This window comes from Marmota monax, unplaced genomic scaffold (genome assembly GCF_021218885.2).
Source record: "Marmota monax isolate L192 unplaced genomic scaffold, Marmota_monax_Labrador192_F-V1.1 WCK01_AAM20220418_F8-fsc00098, whole genome shotgun sequence".
Taxonomy (NCBI): domain Eukaryota; kingdom Metazoa; phylum Chordata; class Mammalia; order Rodentia; family Sciuridae; genus Marmota; species Marmota monax.
The window spans coordinates 413,362-425,830 of record NW_026694639.1 but is presented as its reverse complement, the minus strand read 5'-3'; the positions used below and the strand labels follow the sequence as shown (position 1 = coordinate 425,830).

Genomic DNA, 12,469 nt, shown 5'->3' with positions numbered 1-12,469 from the left:
TCCAGATTATTAACGAGGCTTTAAGCTATGTCAATTTTATTACTTTGCTTGTTTTGTTGTCTTTTCTTTAAAAAATTTTGTTATTTCCAAGAAACTGTTCTTTGCTCAGACTATTCCTTTTTCATAGCTGTCTGTCCTTGCTTTATGGATGAAAGATTCTCTTGAATGTCTTCCAAAATATTTTTGTTAAAAAAATCCTCTTAAATTCCTGTCTATTTCCTTAATTATCTTCTTCCTACAGTCTCAAGTGCTTTTTCTCTTCTCTTTCTTATTCCATTTACAAATTATTTACTGAATGTCTACAATGTACAAAAATAATTCTAAGCACTGTAGTTACAACAGGGAACAAATGGGGTGGAAGTAAAGGAGAAAGATTTGAGAGAAATAAAAGAGGTAGAATTTATAAGTGTTTTTGTTTGTTTATTTTTGGTTTTTGCTAGAAGAGAGATATCTGGAATTTCTCATTTGGGTAAAACTAGATGGAGAATCATATCATTCATTAAAATAAGAAAAACAATAGGAAGAGGGCTAACTTTGTGTGCTTTTTTTTTAATGGAAAAGAATTGGTAAATTTACAGCACTTTTTTTTGTTTTTTAGAATTTTTTTTTAATATTTATTTTTTAGTTTTCGGCGGACACAACATCTTTGTTTGTATGTGGTGCTGAGGATCGAACCCGGGCCACACGCATGTCAGGTGAGCGTGCTACTGCTTGAGCCACATCCCCAGCCCCAGAATTGGTAAATTTAGATTCAAACACAGAGTTTGAGGTACCTGTGGCCCATTCAGATGAAGACATATAGGCAACTGTGATAAGGGCCTAGAATTTTGGAGAGGAGATAATCCCAGAGATATAATTTGGAAATCATCAATTTATTTGTTGAAGCACCCTGGATAAGACAGTTCATAAAATTTATAGATAGAGAAAAGTAGAAAGTCAGGAATGGAAATATGTCCCCAGTCATGGCAGATCTATAGTTTTGATTTATCCCAGGCTGATAGGAGACTCCTTTGGACTGGTGTAATCCTAAACCTGGACCCTGAGCATTGCTCTAAACCCTACTTCTCTAACCCTAACCCTACTCTGCCAGTACCCACAATTCTGGAGATGACTTCGATGGTCCTAGAACTACCCAAATAAATATTGCCTTAGTTGTATACAAAGTATCTCAAACTTCCTAGAACACACTCCCTCTCCTATCACCACCAGCATAGTGACCCTATTTTCCCAAGTGCCTTAGGCACTCCACAACCAGTTTACCCCCAAAGTGACACAAAGCCTTTGTTATCATTGGCTGTCCTATCCCTGAGAAAGGTGAGGTTCTCAATGAGACATGAGGCAGGCACTCTTTTGGATCCTTCTGCCTTGTTTCTTCTCGAAGTACACAGCTCACTTGAACTGCCTGTCTTCCAAGGGCACAAGGAACACAGAGCAAGTTCATTGCCATTTGGTTAACAGTTTTCTATGGAAATAATTGGGGTAGGAACCAGCCCCAACCTTTGGAGGGCATTTACTAGTATGCTAAAAGAAAAAAAAAACTTAACATGAATTTAAAGCATTAATTCCCAGAAAATTAGGAAGACAAATTGGCAAACATAAACTGTTTTCATGTAGAAAGGCAATTTTATCTTATGCCATTCACTTTGGGTTTAAATTCAGTAAAAAATTAGTTTGAATTTTGAAGCTTCCTTTTTTTTCTGACTCCCATGTAATGATCAACTTATGTAATAATTACAGATAAGACTGCTCAAAGCCTATCTTCTGTAAAGCAAACGGTTATTCGGTCTCTCCAAAAGACAATACAATTACAATGATGAAGATAGCATCTCTTTTCATTGAAAAGAGACAGGAAAAAAAGAAAAAAGCACCGGAGGTCGAGGAGAGTGTTTGCTCTGTGGTTTGAGTTGAACTTTCCCCTTTGCTACAGCGCGTTGTGTTAAATCCTGGTTCTGTCCATATGAAACTGTCATTTTGTTTTGTCAGCTGCTGACATTCCACTTTCTCTGGACTACACATGCTGGTCTTTATGTGGTCCCTTCATTGACAGGTGCAAACACTGGACTGCTGAACAATAGATGGAGGTGGATATGAATAGCAAAGTTAATATGAAAGTAGGAAAATGTAAATTAATAATCATAAAGGCAATATCAAATTTGTGATTATGAATAACTGATAAGTATTTCTCATATACATAGATTTATAACTAAAAGCTCATAAGATTCATTAATAATGGAGTCTGTGCTTCTTAAATTTGTTAACACTTCAGATACTTTTTAAAAAAATTAATAATCTAAAATTAGGAGTCAATAGTCTGGGTTTGTAATAATAGATGAAGCACAATAATGTTTATTAACTACCGTAAGAGTTACCATATTCCTTATCATATTCTCACATCCCTGTTCTCTTTTTTTCTTATCAAGAGTCATTCTATTCTTCTATTTCTCCTATTTTATATGACCATCCCTCTTCTGAAATTGTGGCCATTCTTTTTTTTTTTAATTGTTTCTTTTTAATTATACATGATAGTAGAATCCATTTAGACATAACTTGGCCATTCTTTCTGGGTTAAGTGAAAAGTAATTTTGCTTCTTTGTTTCTTTTCCTTTAAAGTATTAAATATATTACTATCAAAACAATCTTTCTGATTTATCATAAAGAAAGATGATTTTCCCTCCCAAAAGAGTCACTAATTTTGATTTTTATATTAACTTCTTTTTTAGCCTTCCAACAAACAGCTACTTTTGAACACCAATAATGTCCCCATGCTTGGAGGTTGGTCAGGTAAAGAAGGAAGAGTTAGAAACCCAGGGAAAGAGGAGACCCAGCCTTGCATACTTAAAATTTGGGCAGAAGAGACTTGAGAATTTGGAACATTGAGGATAAGAGATGAGGCTGTGTGCCATTAAACACTTCTCACAGAGGCTGAAAGTCAGAAAAAAAGTTATGACTTGTGAGTTTTCCAACAAAAATCACTAAGCTAGCAAAATCTTTCAAAAACAGGACAAGACTTTCCTCATTCGATGTGCTCCATGGATTCTACTGCAGATGCCAAGGAGCTCTGAATCATTTTGGCAGAATGATCAAAATGTGCAGCCATGTAGGATCCATGCTGGTCTGGGCTTTGTGCAAATCTCAACTGTGTCTTCTTGAAGATCCAGTAGACCACAAGAGTCCAAGTGGGCTTTCCTCCTCATCCAATTCCAGAGCCTCCTGAACTTTCTGTTCACTAAAGATGGTCAGATACATAGCAGTAGCATACACATCTTCTATTAAATTATCCAATCTAAAAACTATAATCAGGATACTTCCATGGTGAAATGTCTCTATTAAAGATGATGAAGCCATTGTATGATAGCAAAGGAACAGAAATTGTGTCTCAGCAGGGCACTTGTAAATTGACAGGGATTGGCTAAGCAAATAGTGCTAATTCTGTGATTGAAATATTGGACATAATTGATTATAGATATTAAGTGGCATGGAACAATGTTCCCCAGATTGTGTTGAATGTGCAAAGTCACAAGACTTGTATAAAAGAAAGGCCACAAGATGCTTATAATGGCTATCTTTGGGAGGCAGGATTTTTTTTTGTTTTCTCCTTTTGACATTTCTTTTTTGAGTCAATTTTGTACAGTGAATATGGATCTGTTTTATATGTAAAAATTTCAGGTGTCTGGCTTCTACTTAGAAAGCAAAAAATGGCACTTCAACACAAACAGTAAGAAAAGTCCAAATGACAGCTGAACTCATCAGAGAGCTGACATCACACCCAAGTAACCTGAATTTTATCAGAGAGGCAGGAAATGTTAAAAAGAATAAAATGGAAATACTAGAAATAAAAAAGACAACAATAAGAATTTTGATAGGCTTATCATAGGCTCTATACAGCTGAGGAAAACAATTCCTGAATTTGAAGATAGAGTTTTTAAAAATTTCACAAACTGAAACAGAGAAAAACAAGTAATTCAAAGTGATTGAGCAGATCATAAAAGAGTTCTGTAAAAATATCAAATAATCTAACATAGACACAGTCATGTGTCATGGGTTTCACTGATACTTGGGTTCATGGTGGGGGTGCTGTGCATATCATAGTATATACCATATGAACTAGGTGTAGAGTAGTCTATATCATCTAAGTTTGTGTAAGCATACTTAATAATGTTTGCACAGCAACAAAATCATCTAACAATGCATTTCTCAAAACATATTCCCATTATTAAGTGATACATGTTTGTATTTGAAGGCAAAGATGTAATTAAAGATTATAGTCATAAGTTAATGAAAGACAGCAAGCTACAAATTCAAGAAACTGAATCAGGATAAAGAGAAAGCAAAGATAAACTCTTGAAGTTATTCCAAAATAAAAAATACATTATAGACATAGAAACTAAATTTACAGCAGGCTTCTTGTCAGAGACTATGTAAGCCTAAAGACAATGTAGTCATGTCATCAAACTATTATAAGAAAACAAAACTCCCAACCAAAACTTCTATGCTCATAAACAGAGGTTTCAAAAATGGAGGTGAAATAAAGGTTATTTTTCAGACACAAGCAACAACCAAGAATTCATTGCCATCCGACCAAAAGTGAATATGATACCAGACAGAAACTTAGATCTACAGAAAGAAATTGAACCTTCCGAAATGGTTCAATTGGCATCAAATGCCATACTTGCCAAGACAAATTATATCAATTTGTTACCTCAAAAATATCTATATTATAAACTTTAAATGTTTTTGAAGGATAAAACTGTACCTTTGATGGAAACATTAGAAAGGATTATCCAAAGGCATTTGGAGCAAGATGAATGGACAGATATGAGTTTTATAGTAGCATTTTGGAGAGCTCTTAAAAAAGACTCTTTATTGCTGAAGACTAAGATATTTAGTGGGAGAGTTCCAGAGGTTCCTAACAAATTGAAGTAGATTTTTTTATTTTAAAAAAAATTTTAAAAATCTGTTCTAGGTGAGGAGTCACTGCATATGCCACCAGCACAACTTTGCGGCACCCTGAGGATCTGGCTGCCCACCTTGTCCCATCTGCTGTATCCTCGGACTTGTTCCAACAATCTGTTAAAACAAGGTGGATTACTATGAAGTTCTAGGCTGCAGGGACATACCTCACCCAAGGAGATCAAAAAGCCATATCGGAAACTAGCACTAAAGTGGCATCCAGATAAAAATCCTGAGAATAAAGAAGTAGTAGAGAGAAAATTCCAACAAGTAGCTGAAACATAGGAGGTGTTATCAGATGCCAAAAAAGGGAGCATCTATGACAAGTATGGCAAAGAAAGCTTAAATGGTGGAGGTGGGGGTGGAAGTCATTGTGACAGTCCATTTGAGTTTGGCTTCATATTCTGGAACCCAGTGAGATCTTCAGGAATTTTTTTTGGTGAAAGGGACCCATTTTTGTTCCACTTCTTTGAAAACCCATTTGAAGACTTTTTTGGGGAACCAAAGGGGTCCTTGAGGAAGCAGAAACTGAGGCGTGGGCTCGTGTTTCACTGCTTTCAGTGGATTTCCATCATTTGGAGGTGGATTTTCTTCACTTGGGTCACTAGATCACGGTGGCCTTACTTCATTCTCTTCTACATCATATGGCGGCAGTGGGTTGGGTAACTTCAAATCTACATCAACTTCTACCAACATAATAATTGGGAGAAAAATCACTACAAAAAGAATTGTCAAGAATGATGAAGAAAGAGTAGAAGTTGAAGAAGAAGGACAGTTAAAGTCCTTAATGATAAATGGTAAGGAGCAGCTGCTACTCCTGGATAACAAGTAATTCAATGCATTCATTTAACAGAAATGTTAAACTATTAACAAGCACTATTTGAGGACTAACAGGAACTTTTTTTTTAATATTTCAGATGAATTTAACTTTTAGTATAATTGTACCTAATCTAAAGTATTTATAAACAGCTCGTTGGAACCCCCATGTGACTTTTGAATTTATTGTTGAGACCACACAATAGGACCACTTTTTTTGTCTTTAAAATTGTGGTAATCCCTGTATGCACTTTGCTTTTTTATTAAACTTGATCTAAGGTGAGTCTTGACTTTGAGCAGTGTGACGACAAGATTGTATCCTAACACTAGCCCTAATCTGCTTTCCATTGTGTTCAACATGTGAACCAACTTCAGCCTGCTGTGAGCTAACATTGCCAGGATGAGTCTCCTATAGAAATATTTTGGTTTTTTTCCCCCCAGTATTTAGTAATGAAAGATATCAATGCATTAATGGTAATATATTTCTGGTTTAATATAAAATTAAAAATGATTTCTAGTTGTGCATGAATGCTGGCAACTTAATAAAGTTTTGACAATTATTTAAATATGTAATGTTAAGCTTAGGTTTAAGCTGGTAAACTGGGTCTTTGTCATTTGCTTTAAAAAAAGAAAATAAATGTGAAAAAAAATTGTTCTAATTAGTTACACAGGCAACAGCTTTTTTAAATTTATTTTTTAGTTTTAGGGTAGACACAATATCTTTATTTTACATTTATGTGGTGCTGAGGATCGAACCCAGAGCCTCATGCATACAAGGCCAGCGCTCTACTACTGACTCTACCACTGAGGCACAACCCCAGCCCCATGCATCAGCTTTTTATTGACTACTTTTCAACCAGCTGTTGAGAAGTACTTCAGTCTAAAATATTTTTTGTTGTTTTTAAGATTCTGTTCTCCTAACTCTTCCAATGGTTATATAACAACCTCAATCCCTGTATTGATATCTTTCTAATCTTGATTTTTTTAAGATCACCTTGAAAATATGCTTATGATTTACTTAATGCGAACCAGGTAGAAATGTTATATATTTTGATTGGAATTCACTTGTATATTCTCAAATTTACACTTGAGGTTGTTTAAGCTCATGTCCAGTTCTGATAGCATGAATTTAAATGCACACTGTATATACGCAACCACTGGGTCAAGTGGAGTCCACAACATTCATGGCATTGGGTATAGATGATTCTTTTTTATATTCTACATCTTTAAATTCATTTTCCATTCCAGTTCAGGAAGAGGAAAAGGAGTTATTTGAAACTAATGTGATGAATATTATGGACTTCAGTTAATCTGGTGACTGAAGTAAGTGTGTGTGTGTGTGTGTGCGTGTGTGTGTGTGTGTGTGTGTGTATCCATTCAATAGAGAAATGATTCCCACGCTGAGGTTGGTGAAGTAGATCCTCAAGCTATTTTAAAGATTTTTTGAAGCTTAAATAAGTGTGTGCCTTTGTTCCTTAATTAAGCTGCACAGGCTAATAAAATTTAACACTTTGTATTTACCTAGAATTAAATCAGTTCAGTGAGATATTAATAATTATCTGGGGTTGTTCAGGTAAACAAATTGAAAGGAATATGTGATAAAGTAAGTAAAGCAAAACAAATAACCTTAATAAGTTCAGTTTTCTGTTTTGTTTTGTTTTGGTTTTGATACCAGGGATCGAACTCTGAGGCGCTTAACCACTGAGCTACATCCCCAGCCCATTTTTTAATTTTTTTTATTTTGAGACAGGGCCTCACTAAATTGCTGAGGCCGTCTTTGAACTTTCCTCCTGCATCAGCCTCCTAAGCTTCTGGGATTACAAGTGTGCGCCACAGCGCCCAGCTCAAGTTCAGTTTTCTTGATGAACAGAGATTGCATTAAGGAAAAGAAAACAAAGAAGGTATTCAATGAAGAAAAGTTTAACAACCATCATCAATTTCTAAAGAAAAAACATGGGTTGTGTTTTAACCTCTATTGATGAGTTTCCAGGGTGGAAAGGTGAGACTTGGAGAATCTGGGGCTGAAGACACCAGGATTGAAGAAACTGACAAGTTGGTAGAACTGGATTCAAAATGACTGGCCAATAGTCCAATGCCAGCGTCAGAAGGGTACAGCCATCTTTGGCCTGGCTCTGGCAAGCATTGATACCGAAAGAGTTCACAGCACACAGCACCAAGCAGTAGCATTGGCATGTGCAATAATGGCAATCAGGATGAGTGACAGCATGTCAAATGCTCAGTCTTCTGGGGAGAAAGACCCAAGACTAGGCAAATGACCTAGTGTTCAGGGCTAGCCTCAGCTCCCAGTGGGAACTGGAGCGAAACCCACAGCTGAAGCCCAGATAAGTGGAACAAAGCAGCACCATGTCACAAGAGGTAAAATGGGTCCCTGCATGTCCAGCATGATGCTTATGTTACCACCCAGTCAGTGTCACATGAAGTCAGAACCTAGCATCTGCCCACTGTGAGAGTATGTGGGGAAAAACAGGAAATTATCCAAATCTCAAATTTATCTATTCCTGACTTACAGAGCAAAATCTTTAGTCCTTAATTTAAATTATGCTAAAATAATATAAACTTCACAAATAAAATGTTGTGATTGTTTTTCACAGCAAAATAAAGAAGAGCAAAAGCACAAAATCTCTCAAGTGATGTTTAACAAATAATATTTTTTCAAAAATGTGCAACAAATATTAAATATTATTCTCACCAAGATATTTTCAGTTCCAAATATATATAGAAAGTATATATTTAATTCATCATTAAACTTCCCAGAATAAAACAATGTAGAATATAAGAGTTTCCTTTCAGTTGAATCTTAAACAGGATATTGCTCAGGTTTTCAATTTTGGCCTCTGAGAACAGACTCTAAAGATGAATTTACTTTAAATGTGACAAATGAAAATTTTGATTTTAAAATAAAACAAGTAATTGTGGTGTGTGATTTCAATTATCTCCACATTTTCAAGTTATTTATGCTAATGAAACAAAAATCCAGTATGATAAGTGAAATTCTTTTGTGTCAACACAGTCCACCAAAATACAGTAGGCACCTTTGACAACCTCTGAGGACCACGCATGCATGCAGATCATTCTCTCTCTCTATTACTCAACTGCTCAAAGTTGCCAGATCAAGAATGAGCTGGGCTGCCTTTCTCACATTGCTTGGAAAAACCATTAACAGCTTGATTTAATCAGGCCAAGCCAAAAGAATGGAATAATCAAACAATGAACAGTTTCTATTATTTTCTTTTCTGTTACAGTTTATTTTAAATTTCATGTGCAATTTAACCAAACAAAAGTGTGGCAGGGAGAGGAATTGTAAATTTCGGAAGGCAATAGTTTTCCTTTACCTGCCTAGTCTATAATAATAATTCTATCCCCTGTAATTAACAATTTTCTAAAAAATTACTAGCTTGAAGGCTGACCATGGTCAGAATCACAAAATGATTGCAAAAAAAATTTTACTGAATGTTTCTTGAATGTTAAAAACAATATTCTAGAGCTTTTATTCAAGTCTTTTGTCTGGCAAAATTGCTTTATTGCGAGAACTCTAAGAATGGGAACACAATTGACTTTGTCTCTTGTCCCATTTCCCACACAGAAGGGCCCTGATGCTTTCTGCAGATCTAAGCACACACCATATGTTCCATCCATATAGACCAGGTTACCTCATGGAAGCTCAGAAGTCTTCCAGGGAAGCATTTACTGGGTGCAACCTTAATTAACTAATTACTTAGGGTAGGGTTAGGAGGGGGAGGAAAACCTGGGAATCAAATTTAACCTTGATACGTGAAACCTCAGTATTTGAAACGTTTTACAGATATCAAAAAATAAACGTTACCCAAGGGCACTGTACAAACACAAATTTTATGTTGTGAAATCTTGCATACATAGAAATCAGACGGCAATGTTCATATCATGTTTTTCAGACTGGCTAAACACTCAGTTTATCACTGAGTGCTCCGCTGTGTGCACCATGTGCCCTGTTCCCACCGAATGACACAGATTTCAAAAAATAAGTATGATTAATGAGATAAGTTAAATGACTGATGTAAAAAGTTCCTGCAGCAAGCTCTCCATTTGGTCATTTACACATAGTAAATATTGTAAAACCCTTTAAAGATAATTTTTAAGAGGCCCAGCTACCTCTACAGAATTAGAAGCAGAAAAATTATAACTGGAGTGTATATGTATAGTGTTAATATACACTGAAGAATAAGCCACATATATAGGAGAGCTTATAAGAACAGAAAATAGTATCAATATTATTGTTAACAATAATAATGTATAATGTATGCATATTACATAACGATGGGATTAATAGTAGTGAAGACCTAGAAAAATATATTTCACTTTACGAGTCAATTAATATAAAGATGTAAATACCAGCTTAGGCCACCTTCCCCTCCCCCAGTCCAATTGTTACTTATTGTTACACATTAACTTCAGAGTCTCTCCAGCAGACAAAATGTACTGTTAAGTTCTGGAAAAATCCAGATAATAATCATTACAATCAGAAGAAAAGAGTGTGGCACTAGAGAAAAGCCTATCGAAATGACACCTTCTCAGACAGAGATCCTGAGTCATCTTTGTCTTTTCTTTTTTGGTGCATTTTTACTGGGGGGAACACAGAGGGTATCTCCACTCCTCATGCCTCTGACTTCAGATGCTCAGGATCTATCTGTAAATTGAGGACACTGGAGCTTCTGAGCTGGAATTCTAGGGCTCCTGTTGTGGAGACTTGGGTGCCTTCTGCTGTGGCTGCCCCCTGCTGCTGGGATTTCGAGATGGGAGGCTCAGCTGCTTTGCCCCAGTTGCGGACCCCACTGTACAGTCCTTCCAGGCCCTTCTAGAGCCTCTGACCACAGACCCCTGCCACATAACCGATTTCATGGCCACCAACTTAGCCTTCCGAGATGTTATGCTGCCTGGCCACAGGCTCAACAAGTCCAAAGCTTGGGACTGGAGCCCCTTGAAACCGGCTAAGTCCTGGACACATCCCGACAAAAAAATTTCTTAAAGAACTAAATGATGAAGTTGTTTTTCAGAAGAACCTCCAGAATTTACTCAAGGACCTTTGAATCTGGCTTTTCAAGAATGGACATGCGCAGACACAGCCAAGTCATCTGGTCCCAATGACCTTTTCACCACACAAGCTCAAAATCCCTGCTGCAGAACACAACTCCCCAGTGGAAAAAGAAACGAGCAACCTGTAAAGAGAGATGATGACCCTTTGCTCCTGTGCAAAAAAGCTTAAAACTTCCCCTTCTCGCCACCCAATCAACAAGCAGCTTTTTCTCCCTCACTTCCTAGGAACACTGACATCCTCTTGGGAAAGACTAAAAAGGGCATGCTGGGTAACAGCCAGATTTAGGTGAGATTCAGGGGTGTTGAGATGGTCATCCTGGTTGATGCTGGGCTCTGGGATGTGAGGCAGCAGTTGTATTAGAGCTCACCAGACCGGTGCACACCTAGATGTCATGAAAGGTGGCGGGCAGGGGGGCGGGGGGGGGCTATGTAAGCAGTTCTTACCTCTTGAGGAGGCTCTTCCTTTGTAGTTTTCTTTGAAAGCTTCACTTTTTTAGTCCTAACAGGTGATGTACTACGAGCGGCAGCTGAGTGTGGCCTCAAGGGTGTCGTACTCCTGGATAAAGTCCCAGAATGGGAGGGCCATGGGGACAAAGAGCCTTCTCTTCCCCAGCCTGTTTTCAGGTTCTGACACACAAAAAGAACCAACTTAGTCATTCTCATGTCATTCCTCAGATCTATGCTCTCTTCCCTCCCCTGAGTGGGAAACTCTGAGTTGAAGTTTTCAGTCCCAAAGGGCCTGACTCTGTTCTTGCTCCCAGTTCCAAGGTCTGCCCTGGCCTGGCTCAATTTGCAGGCTGGGTTCAAGTCTCTACCCGCCCCCCCCACCCCAACCACGAATCCTAGCATTCCAACAGACTGATGTGCTTTGGAAGCACCTGGGAAGGCAGGGTCCCTGTGGAATGGGATGAGGTGGTAGCTTGAGGTTGTATCAAGGTGGGCTGGAGGAAGGGGAGTAGGAGGAAGGAAGGAAGGGCAGGGTGTGGAGCCAGAGGAGCAGCCTACAGACAACACCTTGACCTGGCTGGTTTGCTCCTCGGCTCACTTTCTCTCTCCTCCACCTGTGCTCATCAGTCAGTTCCTTGTTACCTATTCACACCTCTTGCTCCACTTTCAAGCATTTTTCTGTTTTAAACCCCAACATTAAACAGTGGAAAGCCTCAGTACAGTATGTATAGATTCTCTAACCCAGATGCCAAGAGAAGGGAGGCACAGAACAGATGGACAGAGAGATTGATTGATTAAATACAAACCCGGACACTTACACTATCGTACTTTCTTCTAAGCTCCATGTCTTCTTTCTGTTTTTTAATCTGTGAAATGAAAGACCATATTATTTTTAATCATTTGTGAAAATTACAAAGGAGAATTTTTTAAAATCTTAAGCAATAAAAGAGTAGCACTTAAAACTATTTCACTGTAGAAACTATTATAGAAATATGAGCTTTATTATTGAATGTGAATTATAAGAAAAACAAATTTGTATCTGGAATAAAAAGCACCTAAAAATAAGTGAATTATATATATTTAAAGTTATTAGCATTTATTTATTGCTTTAAGGATTACAGATTAAAGGGACACATATTAATTATTTATGAGGTGATAATTTGAT

At 37.3% G+C, this 12,469-nt stretch overlaps 1 protein-coding gene and 1 pseudogene across 1 annotated transcript in view; one reads left to right on the top strand and one right to left on the bottom strand.

Annotated features, from left to right (window-relative positions):
* Nucleotides 1-12,469, bottom strand: part of CUNH10orf67 (chromosome unknown C10orf67 homolog) — a 118,424-nt gene that overhangs the window by 36,133 nt on the left and 69,822 nt on the right. The window contains exons 9-10 of the mRNA XM_058572309.1: nt 12,123-12,170; nt 11,302-11,484 (exon numbers count right to left, since the gene is read on the bottom strand). Coding sequence (XP_058428292.1) covers nt 11,302-11,484; nt 12,123-12,170 — 231 coding nt within the window. The remainder of the gene's footprint in view (nt 1-11,301; nt 11,485-12,122; nt 12,171-12,469) is intronic.
* On the top strand, nt 2,755-5,782 carry LOC124078277 (dnaJ homolog subfamily B member 6-like; annotated as a pseudogene).